Source organism: Musca domestica, unplaced genomic scaffold (genome assembly GCF_030504385.1).
Source record: "Musca domestica strain aabys unplaced genomic scaffold, Musca_domestica.polishedcontigs.V.1.1 22, whole genome shotgun sequence".
Lineage (NCBI taxonomy): Eukaryota > Metazoa > Arthropoda > Insecta > Diptera > Muscidae > Musca > Musca domestica.
The window spans coordinates 414,682-433,544 of NW_026712262.1; the positions used below are offsets into that span (position 1 = coordinate 414,682).

The window sequence follows — 18,863 nt, forward strand, 5'->3', positions numbered from 1 at the left end:
TTAAATGTATTCCACTTACTGCAAACTCTTATACTGCACCTTGCGTTCCTTTCCCGTCAGCGGATCCTTGAGCCGAGCATCGTAACGCCCATGCACAATCTTCTGACAAATCTTGCGAAAACGACTCTCCCGCGGCACCAAAAACAATGGCGTATCGAAAAATGGATGATTCTCACGCAAATCCTCCTCCCGCTGATTTCGTCTCATTTCAGCCTGTTGCCGCTTGGCCTGCAACAATTTAATGTCCAAATCATGTGGCCTCGCTCTACCAGAATTTGCCCTCGGCGCTGAGGCAATGTCTCCGTTTTCCATCAGATGTTCATAGGTTTGTTTCAGCTTTATCGAACCCGATCGTACGCTACGTCGAATGGAACGTGATCCAAATCTGTGAAATATTAATTTATATTTGCAAGTACTAAACTACGTTAAGTTCGGAGAGGCCGAAACTTGTGGGAAACCCCCCTATTATGGTATGCGAAGGGGGAAAATTTTTTCAATTTCCAATTAAGTAAAGCATGTGGGCAGGGAATGAAAAGCTCGGAAGAATAATTATTTGAGGGAAATGTTGGGAATGAAGAATACTTTGAAATCAAAACCCCTGACTACCCCGGATAACAAAGACTTGTGTTCGGAAGTGGGAGAATTTATGATATATCATTAAGATCCGAACTGTGGTGCTCAACCTTACACATACATGTCATCAAGCACAAGAACCTATGATCGTACAATAATCCTCATACGTTACGATCTCTATGTCATCTGAAAGACGAGGAATTACGAAAAGGTTTCGACTGCGCAATTCCAGAGATATTACCCAACCTTGCCATTTCATGTAGCGGGTCGGGAAATTCCCTGTTTCATTCTACGTGGTTTGAATTTCTGGTTCCGGATATCAGCTATTTAGTCAACAGCCACACTCATTATCACATGGTCTGCGGAGATGAGAACACAGCTGAATATGCTGGTAGAGGGAAATCCTAGGGATCATATTAAACAACATGTTGAAGCCGTCCGGGCAAATCACACCTGAATTGAAAAGTTAGAACAATATCTTCAAGACACTAGCAGACACCACCAAGTGCATGTCTAAGGAACCTGTTGATCTCTTATAACGGCTGGGGAAGTTTTGCGGCTCCAATGAGGTCTGACTATACTAGTGCTAAATGTTGGGCGCCAATTAAATCAAACCGTTCCAAATGAAATATTTGCTAGCTTAAGTTTAAAACGTTGGGCGCCAACCGCACTGTGTGACGGCGGAAGTCATTTGTTCATTTTCGCACACATCCTAATGGTAACGAAATTCATTTATTTTGTTGTTTTGGATTTTGAAATACTTTGTTGTTCTTTAACCTAAATTTTAATGTTCTGTTCCAAAACCTGTAAGAATCTACCAGTTTTGAAATTTTTTTCCATAACATAAAGGGGAAATCTGATGTGGTAGTAAAAAACAGTTCTGTAATGACCATAAAAGGCTAAATTTCCTCATATCAGTTTAGCTATTCATTTTGTGAGGAGACCTCATTAGATAATTACCCTGAATCATCGATTGGACCTCCTTGTTGTCATTCATGAAATGAGATCAACACAAGTTACCGGTAGGTCACTGCAACCAACGTCATTCGATCAGAACAAGTAGCAACAATACGCCTGCGTAACAAAAGGGAATGGATTGGTTGGTTATAACAACCGTTAGAAGCATCTGAGTTATGAATGGCATGTATATTTTCGCACCCCTACGAAGCGTTGTGCTGCAGAACGAGTTTCATAAGCCATCAACCGTAAACGGCAGCTAACAAAGGCTTTACGACAGATTTATAGATATTTGGCTATTTGAGAATGTCATGGAAATATCTTCGCCGACATTGGACGCATTTTTTATACCCCCAGGTATATGGCTAGAGAGGATATACATCATTTGATACGGCCAAAACGTGCCTCATCGAAATAACGGTTTTAGACCCTAGATTTCTTTGGACCAAATCAATTTCAGGACATTTGGAGTTGATCTAGCGATGTCCGTCCGTAAGTCTGTCTGGCTGTTGCACACGCTAACTCTCGAAGGGAGTATCCAATTTGATCCAAACTTGATACATCGTAATATAATTATCGAACTTAGATCGAGTTCGGAGATGGGCAATATCGGCCCACTCCTTCTGGTACCTTCCTCACAAAATGTCAACATTTTCGAAGAAAATGATTTACTGAAAAAAAAAGTAAAGGATAATCCGCTTTTGCTCCAACTTTGCGAATTCTAAAATTTGCATCAGTGCTAGGTCAGGTGCGAAAATGGAAAATATCGATTCACTCCATCAAGTACCTCCCCCACAAAGGGTTAATTTTGAATTATTGCAACTCTTATAAAATGCTGTGAAGATGGGATATATAGATCCATTCCTTCTGGTACCTCCCCCACAAAGGGTCAAAATTTGGATTATCCATGAAGCTCATAAAACGCGAAATAAGCATCCGATTCCATTTAAACTTGGTACATCTCAATATTTTTATCAACACAATATCTGCTATAAAGATGATAGAGATCGGACCATTCCTTCTGGAACCCCCCACACAAAGGGTCAACATTTTGAATATCCAAAAGGTTCATAACATCCGAAATAAACATCCGGTTCTCTTCATATTTCACAAATCAAATTATTTCTACTAATACAAGATATGCTCTGAAGATGGCACATTGCAATATTTTTATCATATTTATTTAGATCCGATACGATATGAAAATATTGACCCATTCCTTCGGAACATACTCCATAGAGAGTCAGCAATTTGAATAATCATTACAGAAGTAAAAATATATTTAAACAATCGAACATTGGCTAGGGGTATGTCGGCAATAACGACTGACACTTTTCAACTTCATTTTTTTAGCTCCATATACTTTTCGAATATGGCGGAAATATGGTCATATTTATAATTAATTTTTAAAATATTTTTACAGAACTCTTTTTAGAACTTTTTTTGTTCTGAAACGCTTATAACTAACCATATTCAATGTTTCAATTTTAAAATTGGCAATTTTGATGGGAAAAAACTAATACTTCAAATTAATCTTGTGATTTGACCCCTGTGTGCGTTGGGCGCCATCTGCACTTCCAACTCCATGCCATATATTAACAATTCTATCTCGCAGAACATAAATTATTTACATTTATGCACGTAGCAATCCATAAATTAATTCAGTTCAAAGGTCGAAACTAGAACACTTTTTTAAAAAAATTGAGAAAACATCCTGGTTAAAGTTAGACCGGTTTCCCCATTTTCCCATTTCAATTACAGAACACAGTTGTTCCACCTAAAGATTTTATATGTGTATGCTTAGCCCTAGAGCAAATTTTAGACAATATTTTTTCGAATTTCTCAAGCATATGATAATTTTGAGATTAATCAATAATTCGCTTTCGCGGAACTCATTCTTAGAACTATTAACTTACTTCTTTTGGTCCACACGCCATGGTTTCGAATGCGTTATAGTACCCTGGGATTTTAGGCCGCATTTTCCACCCACCACCGGTAACATGGCCGAATCGCCCAACATCAAACGTTGATTATTCGAATCACTTAAAGAATTTGTGTCAGAACTTTAATGAGAAATTTGCCGGAGCCGTTAATGCAAGCCTTCAAGTACTTACTTGATTATATGGGTTATGGCCAATTTTCTCAAACTGCTGCCGGCCGAGCGCACCTTGGCCGTTTCATTCATAATCCGAACAGGTTTCTGTTTACGAAATGCCCTCGACGATTCCCAGTATTCCGAGGTGGGCCTCTTGCAACTCTCCATCGAGGGGTCGTCGCTTTCCAGTTCGATAACAAATTGTTTCATAAAAGACTCCCTCACCTTGGGCAGCGTAAAGTCATTGGGTATTCGATGCAGTATTGTCATCTGTGGCGATTGCGGGAATTTCTCGAAAATTCTCAAACGAAACGGCAATGTCTCCTTGATTTCGGCACTTTGTTCCCGAAATTTCAATTGCTTCAATTTCTTAATGTCCTCATCTAACTCCAAATTATCCAAAATAACCGCCACGAACAAACTCAGCACGATAAGGGTTACGAACAAATGATAGAGTATAAAATATATGGCCACTAGAGGAGTTAGAGTTTTACTGGTGCGTATCATGGTCTCGTCCATGACCTCAACCCAGGCTTCTTGAGTCAAAATTTGGAACATAGACATGAAGGCTTCGGGGAATGTTTCGAATTTGGTGAAATCGCAAAGGAAGCAAAACAACTGCATTGAAATGCTGGAGCTTATGATCAGCAAGCAAACGGTAAAGGTGATGAGAGATCCTAACTTTTTTCCAGGGCCGAAGATTTTGTATACAAAACCCTCCAGCATGGGTGAGGCTTTGATGAGACGTACCACACGGAGAACCTGAAAGGAGAGGGAAAATGGTATTGTTAAATAAATGGAGACTAAAGGTGAGAATACATAAAACGCTTTTTTGACTGCCTTCTTCGAAAATGAACAAAGGGCCAAAATCGAACTAAGTCAACCTAAAACTCTTTTGTTTCTCTACGAAGAAGCCAGCCAAATAAGCGTTTTTTGTATTCCCACCTTAAGTCTTTTCCTCAACCTCACCTGAAAATATGTAAATCCCGACAGATAAAAATATGGCACAATATGTATGGTGGTGCCCACAGCCAGCAGCAATTCGAATTTATGAATGGAATGTTTATAGTAACCACGCCATCCCAAACAGTAGATCTTAAACAGTGTCTCCAAATCCAAAAGGAACGTGAAGACAGCTTCAATATAATAGTATCTCTCATAGAATACGTGGCGCGGTCGACCATCATGTTGAAATGTCATCGTTGCCGTCACAATACCATTTGCCAGAATAATCGACATTACCAACATACGAAAATAGGGAGATCGCAAGATGGCATGACACGTTTCCGGAGCCAGTCCTCCATGTTTACTGTCATCAATGGTTACCAAACGCCAGCCCTGATCATTTCCGCTGAGAATTTGTGATGCCGCCGTCTTTTGTATGTGACCCCGGGCACCCCACATTTGTTGGAATTGTACACGAATCTCATTGAACGTTTCCGTAATGACAGCAATGAAAACGTTCTTCACCAACCACGCCAGGAAGAAGATCATGGTACTGAAGAAAAAGTTAAAGGAATAATTTATATCATTAGAATTTTCACAAGATTTTCGTAGGCCTATGGAATTGAATGGAGTGGATTCGTAGTTTGAACTCCCAAATACAAAACCGCACGATATAATTGAGTGAGATTCCGCTTGCAATAATTACTTCTCTTAGTCTTCCCTGAATATTTAATAAATAATTGATCTCCACCGTCTTTATAACAGATCTTGTGTTGATAGAAATATTGAGATGTACCAAGTCTGAATTGAATCGGATGTCAATTTCGCGTTATACGACCTTCATGGGTATTCAAAACTTTGACCCACTGTGGAGGAGGTACCAGAAGGAGTGAACCGAAAATATTGGGATGTGTGTAATTTGACGAGAACTGGATGCTTATTTTGGATTTTATGATTGTTTTGGTTATTCAAAACTTCGAACCTTTGTGAGGAGGTACCGGAAGATATGGTCCGATCTCTAGCATCTTTATAACAGTTCTTATGTTGATGGAAATATTGAGATTTATCAAGTCTTAATGCAATTCGGTGATAATTTCGCATTTTATGAGCTTCATGGATATTCAAAATTATGACCCTTTGTAGAGGAGGTACCAGAATGAGTGGACCGATATATTCCATCTTCACACCAGATCTTGGGTTTATAAAAATAATGGGATGTATATAATTTGACGAGAACTGGATGCTTACTTCGGATTTTATGATCGTTTTGGTTATTCAAAACTTCCACCCTTTGTGGGGAGGTACCAGAAGATATGGTCCGATCTCTACCATCTTTATAACAAATCTTATGTTGATGGACATATATTGAGATTTATCAAGTCTGAATGCAATTGGGTGTTAATTTCGCGTTATATGGCCTTCATGGGTATTTAAAACTTTGACCCTTTGTAGGGGAGGTACCAGAAGGAGTGAAACGATATATAACATCTTCACACCAGACCTTGGGATAAGAAAAGTATTTTCATGTGTGTAATTTGAAGACAATCGGACACTTACATCACATTTTATAAGAGTTATAATTATTCAAAATTTTGACCCTTTATCCATTGTCCGTACCTGACCTAGCACTGATACAAATATTAGGATTCGCAAAGTTGGGGCGAAATCGGATTATACTTTCACTTTCTGTGCAGTAAATTATTTTCTTTGAAAATGCTGACATTTTGTGGGGGCGGGGTGGTACCAGAAGGGGTGGACCGATATTGCCCGAATTCGATCTAAGTTTGACAATAATAATCGTGTGCACCAGTCAGCCAGACAGACCGATGGACGGACATCACCAGATCGACTCCAAATGTCCTGAAACGGATTTGGTCCGCAGAGATCTATCTGTCTGTTGAAATCAAGATACAGCCCACATTATTTGACGTAGAGCTTCAAAATTTAGCAGAACAATTTGTATTGTGTCTAGGATGGTTAGTATGGAAAATGAGACATATAGGTCCACGTTTTGGTATAGCCGCCATATAACGGTACCTCCCGATATTCGGTATTTTGACATTTTTCCACGGATTTACCTTAAAATTGGTATTTGTAGTTTCTAATGGGTTCTAGCCCCTGTGGTGGAACATAGAATGAATAGGTCCAGGTTTTGGTATAGCCCCCATTTAACGGTACCTCCTAATATTCGGTATTTTGATGGTTTTTGCCACATTTTTCCACGGATTTGTCCAAAAGTTGATATTTGTAGGTCATAATGGGTTCTAGCTCCTGTGGCGAAACATTGTATGTATAGGTCCACGTTTTTGTATAGCCCCCATATAATGGTACCTCCCGATATTCAGTATTTTGATGATTTTTGCCACATTTTTTTCATGGATTTGTAAAGAAAATTGGGCAAATGGGTTCTAGTTCCAGTGGCGGAACATTGAATATTTTGGTCCACGTTTACCTATAGAGCACATATCCACCGATACTCGATATTTTGATACTCCTAGTCATATTTACCCCCGAAATTGTTTCAAATTTGGTAATTAAGAAGATTTGGTAGATGACAATCCTTGAAGTATAAAATTGTCTATGGGGGTTCCCGTTTTGGTATGGTCCCCATATAACAGCTTCACCCACTTTATGGTTTTGGGTAATTTTAACAACATTTTCCAAACGGTTTTACTGGGGATTGTAGTTTAAAGTGGAGCTCGTTTGAATTCAGATACGTTTATATAAAAATCTTTTCTTTACCCCAAGGTGGAGGTTATTAAAATTTCGGCCCGGCCGAGCATAATTTTTTACTTGTTTTGTATTATTATTCATATTATTTAATAAAAAAAAACCAGGGAACCCGGGAATGCAAATTTTGAATTTCTTATTTTCCTTATTAACTTTATTTTGGCTTAAGGTCAATTGAAAAACATCAGTGTTTTATTTTTATAATTTTGATTTTTATTTTCCGATATTTCGACTGTCTTCGACAGTCATCTTCAGGGAAAAAATTTTTATTGAGAAAAGCAACAGTCTTGTTTCACCGTCTATGCTCTTATTTTCCGTCAATGAAAAAAATCGGGAATCTTCAAACACTGCTTGCCACATAAAAGATAACTATGTGTCTCCATGAGGTAGAGCTCCCGTAACAAAATAATTTATTTCAAGGAGATCATACCATCTATCAACCATTGACTTTCGAGCAGTTATAATTTGGTTTCAGAGGGAGGTATATCATATTCTGAATCGATTTTTACTAAATTTGACGGAGACATTTTTATCGTTTATACCAAATAACATTGCTAAAGAGCGCATGATATCACTTCGAGAAGGATTATATTAAACAAGTAAAAAAACATTAAGTTCGACCATTTGAAACGAATTAAAAAATTTTCAAAAAAAAAAATAAAATCCATTAAATATTCAGTTAAAATCTTTAAAATACCTAATATCGGAAGGTGCCGATATATGAGGGATATACGATATCGTTAACCTATAAAGAGAATTCTCTGTCAGGGGGTAAAGTGCTCACAAAGACCTCCTTGTGTATAATTTCAGGCAATTCCGTTGAAAAATGTGGGTAAAATCATCAAAATACCGAATATCGGGGGGTAGGTTATATGGGGCTATACGATATCGTGGACCTATATAAATAATTCTCTTCCGAGGTATACAGTACCCACAAGGTACTCCTTGCGTGGTTTTTCAGACAATTCCTTTGAAAAATGTGGATGAGATCATCAAAATACCGAATATCGGGGGTACCGTTATATAAGGGCTATACAATATCGTGGACCGATATAGCCCATCTTCGAACTTGACCTGCCTGCAGACAAAAGAGGGATCTGTGCAAAATTTTAGCTTCCTATCTTAATTCGTTTAGACTGCAGCGTGATTACAACAGAAGGACGGAAAGGGCTAAATCGTCTTAGAATTTTACGCTGATTAAGAATATATATACTTTGTTGGGTCTAAAATGATTATTTCGATGAGTTACAAACGGAATGACGAACTTAATATACCCTCCATACTATGTATGGTGGAGGGTATAAAAATATATATCGGAACAGAGTTCCACCGAATGGAAAGGTACGTCCTGAAATTCACTCCATTTGGGCTGATATTAGCCATTATAATAAACCTGAAATCGGATAAAGGAGCTATATCCAAATCTTAGCCGATCTCGATAAAATTTGGCATAGGTATTTCCGAGCTCTATAAGATATCAGGTACCAAATATCATTGCTGTCGAAAGTATATTACGAATGTGAAGGACTTAAACTCAAAATCGGATGATACATATATATGGGAGCTATAGCTATATCTGAACCATATTTTATGTACTTGCTTCTAGACAAAATTCGGTGGGATGTGCCAAAATTCAGGTCATTTCTACTGATATTTGTCATTTGGTGCACAATTAACCCGAAATCGGTTAAAGATATATATGGAAGTTATATCTAAATCTGAACCGATCTTGATAAAATTTTACAGAGGTATTTCTAGGCTATATCTGATAAATTGGTACTAAATATCATTCTTTTGGAGTGCATATTACGCATGTGAGGGACTTAAACATCAAATCGGATGAAACATATATATGGGAGCTATAGCTATATCTGAACCGATTTTCACCAAATTGGATGTATTTGCTTCTAGACTGAATTCGGTCGGCTGTGCCAATATGCAGGTCATTTGGACTGATATTGGCCATTTGATGTACAATTAACACGAAATCGGTTGAAGATATATATCGGAGCCATATCTAAATCTGATCCGATTATCACCAATTTCAATAGGGTTCGTCCTTGAGCCAAACAAATGTTATTTAGAAAATTTCATCTCAATCGAATAATAAATGCGAGCTTTATTTTGTTCACAAGAATACATGGACAGACGGACTTGCATGTATAAATCGACTCAGAAGGTAATTCTATGAAGATCCTCAAAAGTGACTATGGTTGTATCTCACTTCCTCCTCCATGTTTAGGTGGGAATACATAAAGCGTTTATTTGGCTGACTTAAGTAATCGGCTGGCTTCTTCGTAGAGAAACAAAGGAGTTTTAGGCTGACTTAGTTTGATTTTGGCCCTAGGCTCTTTTGTTCATTTCCCGAGAAGCCAGCCAATGACTTAAACCGGTGAAGAATGGGCTCGATAAAATTTGGCAAAGATATTTCTGAGCTGTATTTGATATATTTCCCTGAATATCGTTGTTACGAAGTGCATATTACGGCTGTGGGTAACAAATATAACAAATCGGATGAACAGTATATATGGGAGCTATAGCTATATCTGAACCGATCTTCACCAAACTTGACATATTAGCTTCCAGACTCAATTCGGTAGTAAGTGCCAAATTTCATCCCATTTGGGCAAATATTAGACGTTGGTTTCACAATAAAATGTAATTCGGACGAAGTTATATATGGGAGATATATCCAGATCTGAACCGATCTCGATAAAATTTAGCAAATGTATTTCTGAGCTGTATTTGATATATTTCCCCAAATATTGTTGTTGCAGAGTGCATATTACGGCTGCGGAAGACAAAAATAACAAATCGGATGAACAATATATATGGGAGCTATAGCTATATCTGAACCGATTTTGATCAAATTTGGCATACTTATTTTCAGTTCTAATTTGGTTGTATGTGCAAAATTCCATACTATTCGGGCTTATATTACACGTTTGGTGCACAATAAAAGGCAAATCGGACGAAGATATATATGGGAGCTATATCTAATCTAATCTAATCTACAATAGGGTTCGTCCTTGGGCCAAACAAATCATTTGTGCAAAATTTCATCTGGATAGGGCAATAAATGCGAACTGTACTTTGTTTACAAAAATACATGGACAGACGGACAGACGGACGGACATGCATAAATCGACTCAGAATGTGATTCTATGCAGATCATCAAAAGGAACAATGGGTCTATCTCGTTTCCTTTTGCCTGTTACAAGCAAATGCATAAAGACACATTACCCTGACCACCTTGTGGTCAAGGGTATAAAAACAAACAAGTAGATTTACCCCAGAAAGACCTTGATATTACCCCTCACCTATTTATAAATGTATGGGTTTTTCTTTCCTAGCCAAAACATTCTTTCGTGTTTTTGCGGAATTTAACATTTTTCGATTCCACAACTTTCATTCAATTATTATTTTTTTATTATTAGCCATACATACCTGAAATAGAATGCAGCTCTCCATGCTGGCAGCGAATCGATGGCACGATACATTATAAACACCCAACCCTCCTGGGATGCAGCTTGATAAACCGTAAAAATACTCGTGGCAATATCTTCGAATCCATTGAAACCAATCACATAACTACTGAGAAAATCCAATTTCATGCATCTCATGCCCGGCGAACACTGATAGCCCGAATCGGGGTCCATGGAACAAAATGTATCCGGTATGGCCAATGAATTTAGAGTTAGAATTCTAGAAAAACAAAACAATGCCAAGTGATTTTCGGGAGCAAATTTTGTTGCCCTTAAAAATGGTTTCCAGGCGGACTTACGGTCTATCATGCTCATCGTAGACACTGTTATTCATGACGCAATGGTTTTTCAATTCACCAAAAAATTGAACACCCATAAGGCCATAAAGTGACATAAAGAACAAGAAGAATAGGGTTACATTGTAGATTTGTTGGCTGGAGCGTCTGTGGAAAAAATAAAGGGATCAAAATTAGAACTCAGAGGATATTTTGCTGCGACTTACTTGAAAATCTGATTAATACGACTTTTTGGCATTGAGAATTTCAGGAAGACTCTGAGGAAGCGTATCATTATTAGGGGTCGTGGTGCCCTCATCATGGATAGGGAGGAGAATCTGTTAAGGATAGAATTTAAAATAATTTTAACAATAAAAGTCCTCTTCGATCTTTTCTTTCATTCTTCTCCATTTTCCAAAATGGCATACTTACTTTGGCACAACTTCAAGTATTTCAAATATTTGCAGGATTATTGAAATCCATAAAAAGAATACCATAGAAAAATCAAATTGGCACCAATGATCCTTAAGATACGGCACTTCACCCTAGGTTTGTTTTTTTGGTCGTACATTGGTTAGATTTGAATTGAATTAGATTTTGGAAATACAACTCTGTGACACATAACACAGAAGCATGCATGCATACATGCAGGATGGATGGATGGATGACCCTGTAGGAAATTCGCTATGCCTAGGAAGCGTTTGTACTCATGTGGGATCTACACATACAACAACAGCTTTTGTTAGGGCTCCTTATGGGGAATGGAAACTAAAGTTGAATAAGCCTCTTCCTTTCTCCATTCGGATGTGCAATATTTGCCAATTCGTAATGAATACTTTGGCAAGGTCAGTGAAAACACAGGGCATTGTTTGACATAAGACCATGTCTTACATGCCAACAATACCCCCATGCATTCGTGGTCCTTGCCAGCTCATGCATCCGTTTCCATTGGCACAGCAAACCCCCCTTCTGCAGGATCACCATTTACAATCGACATTGGTACTCACGTGCAATACGCCGCGTATGTGCATTTTGGCTATCATTTCAGCGGTAAATAGTAGCGTTACCGCTATGTCCGATACGAATGTTATATACTGCAGGGATGGTTCGCGTTCGAAAGTTTTTGGAGTATTCAATGAGACTGAGGCCAAGGCAACTAAAGCGCAAAATCGCATTAGGCGTCTTACCCACAGTTTATTCACCCATTCAATATCGGCACTTTCGTTAAGCGACTCCTCGGGACCATAATCGGCTAGAAATGGTTCGCCGCCCTTTAGACTTTGCTTGCGACCGAGCATTTTATTGCCAATACCGGTTGCAAGTCCAAGTCCTATTGGCGGCACCCCAGTAATGACTGCGGCGTTACTACTAATACCGCCACAAATGCCCATACCGACGCCGCCCATATTGCCGGCCACCGCACCCAGGCCGGATGGGCCAATTCCACCGCCAAGGCCTGCACCAGCGGTTGTAGCACTGTTCGATGGTCCAGTTTGGGCCTGTGCCGAGGCACTGCCCAGCTGGCCGGCTGTGACACCAGAACCATTGTTGTGGGCGGTCCCACCCCCCGCAGTGGTGCTGGAGTGGGCACCGCCCTGTCCCGGATTGTTGGCACTGTAAGCAGTATAGCTATTGTTAATGGCAACAGTGGCCGATGTTCCCAGCATAGGTCCCATATTGGGCATACGTAGGCCACTACTACCACTGCCACTTCCACTAGCCGAATTTACAACCGTTGGACTGGGCTCAATGCCATAATTTGTTGTTGCGGCTCCTGTTGCTGCTGCTGTACTACTCTGCGTCTGATGCTGTAACGGCGATTGGTTATGCGTTCCCCTGGGACTATCGGTCTGATTAAATGTGAAATATTGCGCCTGTGTCGAATGCTGCGGATGATGACGAAAATATTGTTGCAGGAAATTACTGCTGGCACTGTGACTAATGTTCGGTGTTAGAGGTACACCACCAACACCTCCCGTTCCCGGACCACTGCTATGACTCGCACTGATGGGTGCCAAATTTGTGGCAGAAAGCGTTTTACTACGACCACCTAAGCGACGTATTCGCAATTGTTCACTCATTCAAAAGTTGTCTGACTTCATAATCCGTTGGAGACGGCCAGCGAGGGATCGGTTTTCTGGAAAAAATATTGAAAATTTGTTAATTAAAATAGAATTGTTGGCAATAATTTATTTTGTCAAAATCTAAATATTATTTTTTTCAAAGCCTTATTAATTTTTTATTTTTACTGTCCCAAGCAACCAACAGTGACCTCAATAGCAAGTTTCAGAATTTCGGCTCTATCCCAATAACATATTTAGTAACACTTTCAAATCAAATTTCAAGATTTGACCTCTGTAATTTTCCTCGTTGCCAAATTTCCTACCATTAAGTATAATTATAGTACATACAGGGTGAGATGAAAAAAACTGCAACCAATTTCAGACTGCTGTAATTTCTAGGTCACTCGTCTGACAGCTGTTAAAATTATTCCAGTGACAGCTCATTACATTGTTTACAAGCGTACAAAAGCATTTTGGTGATAATTTTCCAGAAAAAAAAACAGGAAAGAAAGTCCTAAAGTCGGGCGGGGCCGACTTGTATTACCCATTTGGTGCAAAATTAATAAAAATCAGATAAAGATATATATGGGAGCTATATCCAAATCTGAACCGATCTCGAAAAAATTTTGCAAATATATTTCTGAGCTGTATATGATATATTTCCTGAAATATCGTTGTTACGGAGTGCATATTACGGCTGTGGGTAACAAATACTAGAAATCGGATGAACAATATATATGGGAGCTATAGCTATATCTTAACCGATCTTCACCAAATTTGACATACTAGCTTCTGGACTCAATTCGGTCGTAAGTGCCAAACTTCATCCAATTTGGACAAATATTAGACGTTTGGTGCACAATAAAAGGTAAATCGGACGAAGTTATATATGAGAGCTATATCCAAATCTGAACCAATCTCGATAAAATTTAGCAAAGGTATTTCTGAGCTGTATTTGATATATTTTCCCAAATATTGTTGTTACAGAGTGCATATTATGGCTGCGGAGGACAAAAATAACAAATCGTATGAACAATATATATGGGAGCTATAGCTATATCTGAACCGATTTTGATCAAAATTGGCATAATTATTTTCAGGCCTAATTTGGTTGTATGTGCAAAATTCCATACTATTCGGGCTGATATTACACGTTTGGTGCACAATAAAAGGCAAATCGGAAGAAGATATATATGGGAGCTATATCTAAATTTTTACCGATTATCTCCAATTTCAATAGGGTTCGTCCTTGGGCCAAACAAATGATTTGTGCAAAATTTCATCTCAATCGGATAATAAATGCGACCTGCATTTTGTTCACAAGAATACATAGACAGACGGACTGACATGCATAAATCAACTCAGAAAGTGATTCTATGGAGATCCTCAAAAGTAACTATGGGCCTATCTCGCTTCCTTTTCCATGTTACAAACAAATGCACAAAGACATACCCTTACCACTATGTGGTGTAGGGTATAATTATTCGTGATGGAATTCAAGCGTGATAGTTTGATTTCTTTATGTTTGGCTGGAAAACCAAAAGTGGCTATCGTTAGTGCACTCCAGCATTTAAATGTAAATAAATCTTTTGTGTCTCGTGCCATACTGGTAGCGTAGCCCGACGTCAAGGAAGTGGACGGACGAAAACAGCAACATCAGCACAGAAAGTAAAGAAGCTACTTGATCCAATCCCGCGTCGCAGTGGCTGAAAATGGCTCATGAGCTGAAAATATCGCTATATTCCATTCCGCAAATATCGAAAAATAAGTTCGGGGTAAAGCCATTGAAATTCCAAAAAGTGCAAGAACTTACACCGCAATGGAAAGAAAATAGACTCAAAAGAGCTAAAGAGTTGCTTCGCTTGGCTGAAAGTGGTGAACTGCCGAATTTGGTTTTCTCCGATGAGAAAACATTCGTTGTCCAGCAGTTTGTAATTAAACAAAATGATCGCGTTTACTTGCCGAAGAGGTCAGCTGAAAATGTGCATCTTCGGTTGGCCACCAGAACTCAAGCACGGGCCATAGTGATGGTGTGGGCTGCCATAACAGCCGATTGTCGCTCTCCGCTCGTATCAATCGACCGTGGCATCAGAATAAATGCCGAATATTATCGCGAAAATATTCCGGAGGGTGTATTAAAACCTTAGCCACGCAAACATTTTGGCCGCAGACCTTGGACATTCCGACAGGACTCAGCACCATCGCACTCAGCACGCGCCACCCAAGAATGTTTACAAAATGAGGTTCCTCGTTTCATTTCCAGCGCACAATGGCCACCAAAATCTCCGAATACCAATCCGTTGAACTATTGTGTCTAGAGTATTTTGGAAAGCAGGGTTGGCACTAAAAAATACCAAAGTGTCGATCACCTCAAGCAAGCGCTTCGCCGGGAATGGGCCAAAATACCGCAGAGCAACATTCGGGCAGCGTGTGACGGTTTCATTGGCTGTTTAAAGGCCATAATTCGTGCCAGAGGTGACCAATTCGAACAAATCTAAACTTATTCTAAAATTTCATGCTATTTCCGAGATTTTTTGCTTTCATTAAATAAAATTTAAAAAAACAAGTAAAGAAGCTGTAAGTTTGGCCGGGTCGATCTTTGAATACCCTCCACCATTGGCAACGATTTTGGCAATTTTCAAAAAAATAAAATCCGTTAAAAAGTCTGTTAAAATCTTAAAAATACCGAATGTGGCCGTTATATTAGGGTCTATACGACGACGTGGACCTGCAAAGGCAACTTTTGTCATAAGCCAATACAACATTCAAATGCGAATCTTGAAAAAAACGGTGAATAGTCGCTAAAATTATCAAAATACGAAATATCGGGAGATGCCGTTATTTGGGGGCTATACGAAGACGTGGACCTGCACAGACAATTTTCTGTTTTAAGCTGTAGTATCCATTACGAACTTCAAATACTAAATTTGAAACAATTCCGGTGAATAATGTCGCTAAAATCATCAAAATACCGAAAATAGGGAGGTACCATTATATGAGGGATATACCAAAACGTGAACCTGCATGACCCATTTCAATACCAAAAGTCCTGCAGACATAATACACATTTGAGTAAAATTTAATCAACCTACTTCATTTAGTTCGTAAGCTAGAGTGATCTCCACAGACGGATAGACGGACGGACATCGCTAAATCGACATAGAATTGTATGCTGATCAAGTATATATATGCACTTTGTGGGGTCTAAAATGTATATTTCGAGGTGTTACAAACGGAATGACAAACTTAATATACCCTCCATACAATGGTGGAGGGTGTAAAAATTATGGCGTTTGACTTTGTTGCACATTTTTTATCTCTCCCTGTATAAGTACAAATTTCCAAAAATACCAAATATCCCAATCTTACACTCCGGCAGTTATCGATTTTTTCCAATTTTCAGGATACCAGCTCTATCGGTTCGCCCAAATTCAAATTCTACCAAATTAAGTACCATTTAGTACACTTAATTACAAATTTTTTATAACTTCCTACATAATATAGTATATATAGAACTATTTTAAATTTCAGGATTCCAACTCTACAGGTTCACCCAAAATTTAAAATGTACCAAATTAAGTACTATTAAGTACACATAAGTACGAATTTCCAAATCTACCTCCATTCCTTTGTCCTATCGGTTGACCCAAATCGAAATTGTACCAAATTTAGTACCGTTTAGTACTTTTCATGCACATAAGTACAAATTTTGAAAACTTCTTTCATATCCCAATATTACAGTCCACCAGTAATGTTAATTTATATTTTAGGATTCCAACTCCATCTGTTCCTCCAAATTTAAATTGTACTAAATTTAGTACCGTTTAGTACATTTGTACACACGTCCAAAACTACCTCACATCGACTCTACTCCTCAATCTTTATTCCCATTCAAAATTTCAAGTTTTTAGCTCAAACCGTTCACATAATACGAAATCGTACCAAATGTAGTACATTGTAGTACTCATCGTGCACTTATGGTGCGAATTTCCAAAGACCCTTTGGTACATCTATCATGCACTCTATCAGTGACCCTCATTCTGAATTTAGCTCTAATGCTTCCTCAAATACAAAGGGTACCATTCTAGTACGAATTTCCAAAAACCCAGTCTAATCTGACCCCTTCAGACCAAGAGTGACCCTCATCCAAAATTTCAAAATTCTAGCTTCAGACGTTTTGTCTGGGCGTTGATGAACCATTACGTCAGTCAGTCAATTATTTTACTCTTTTATTATTATATATAGATATAAAATTTATTAATATAGATTTAAACTTATTACGATCCCGTTTTATAGATGCTTTTTGATGATTTTATGAAAAAGCCCAATAGAATGAAATTATTAGAGTTACGTGAGAAAAAAAAACAATTTAATAAATCAATCCCATTAAATATAAAAATTTCATCGAAAAAAGATTAAACAAACGTTTTTAGGTGTAACATGTGTTTTTACCGGCCCCATCCAACCGGTAAAGCCGGCAACTTGTTGATTATTTATTTGTAAACATTCATCAGCTGTACAGTATAACAGTTAAGTTTGTTTACATTTACCGGCTTATTGTGGTAGAAGCAACATGTGAGAATCTAACAAGTTGCCAAACAGCTGATAAACTGTTGCTTTACCATGTCAGCTGTTTTCCAAACAGCTGTTATTTTCATTAAAATCATCTGATATTGACAGTTAATATTTTGTATAACACATAGCCAACAACCCCATATTTGGGGTTGTATTTCACATTTTCAATGTGGGGGTGAATATAACACTTGTGAAATTTTCACTAGATACACACGAATGATTGAAATTTTCCAGGATTTTCTTTTGTGACTTTCTTTAAGATTTTATAATTATTGAATAGGAACGAATGCTATTTTTCCATATTTTTTGTTATCTTAAGGGTTTTATTTAAAACGGGTTTATTAACATTGAATATAACCTTTCTGTTTGCTATTATTTCCTTATCATTTTCTTTCTCTCTTGTCAAATGCTATTAACATCTTGGCACTAAAAATTTATACATTTTAAAACGATGTATTTCTATATTTTTTGAGGTTTTTCAATAATATTTCAATTATTGCACTTTGTAATTTATATTTTGTACTAAAAACACTTTGTTTTACTAAGATTTATTTATTTTTCAGAAAGAAAACTTACAATAAATATAAAAATAGCAGTACTTTGTCGAGTGTCGAGCGACGACTAAATTATAATAGTTTATAACAGTTGCCACAACATTTAGGGGTTGTTTTTAACCCTTTTAGACATAAATGGACTAAAAAGTCCTCGACCGTGAAAAAACTATGTAAAAACAAGTAAAAAAAAATTAAGTTCGGCAGGTCCAAAATTTTAATACCCTCCACCTCGGGGACCTGTACATGCAATGTTTCGCCAAAGGAGATAGAACCCATTATGACCTACAAATCCTAATTTTCAGAGAAATCCGTGAAAAATTGTGGCAAAAATCAAATTTCCGAATATCGGGAGGTACTGTTGTATGGGGACCAAAACGTGGACCTATACGAACTGGGACCCATTATGACCTACAAATACCAATTTTTAGACAATTCAGTGAATAAATGATGCAAAAACCATTAAAAAATACCGAATATCGGGTGGTACCGTTATATGGGGGCTATACCAAATCGTGGACCCAAGCATGCAATGTTTCACCACCGGAGCTGGAACCCATTATGATCAACAAATACGAATTTTTAGACAAATCCGTGAAAAAATGTGGCAAAAA

The 18,863-nt window shown here is 38.1% G+C and overlaps 1 protein-coding gene across 4 annotated transcripts in view; it reads right to left on the bottom strand.

Annotated features, from left to right (window-relative positions):
* The window catches only part of LOC101895706 (sodium leak channel NALCN), a 29,298-nt gene extending 10,984 nt beyond the window's left edge, over positions 1 to 18,314 (bottom strand). Inside the window, exons 1-10 of one of the 4 annotated variants that reach the window (XM_020034961.2) lie at positions 18,275 to 18,314; positions 12,068 to 13,197; positions 11,493 to 11,605; positions 11,288 to 11,398; positions 11,085 to 11,228; positions 10,748 to 11,005; positions 4,595 to 5,123; positions 3,645 to 4,387; positions 3,447 to 3,572; positions 20 to 358 (exon numbers count right to left, since the gene is read on the bottom strand). In XM_020034961.2, the coding sequence (XP_019890520.1) occupies positions 20 to 358; positions 3,447 to 3,572; positions 3,645 to 4,387; positions 4,595 to 5,123; positions 10,748 to 11,005; positions 11,085 to 11,228; positions 11,288 to 11,398; positions 11,493 to 11,605; positions 12,068 to 13,141 (3,437 nt within the window). In that variant the 5' untranslated portion in view covers positions 13,142 to 13,197; positions 18,275 to 18,314. Of the gene's footprint in view, positions 1 to 19; positions 386 to 3,446; positions 3,594 to 3,644; positions 4,388 to 4,594; positions 5,124 to 10,747; positions 11,006 to 11,084; positions 11,229 to 11,287; positions 11,399 to 11,492; positions 11,606 to 12,067; positions 13,198 to 18,274 lie in introns of all 4 variants that reach the window. The other 3 variants (XM_005178190.4, XM_020034960.2, XM_020034959.2) reach the window with 3 other exon arrangements.
* Positions 18,315 to 18,863: the final 549 nt, after the last annotated feature.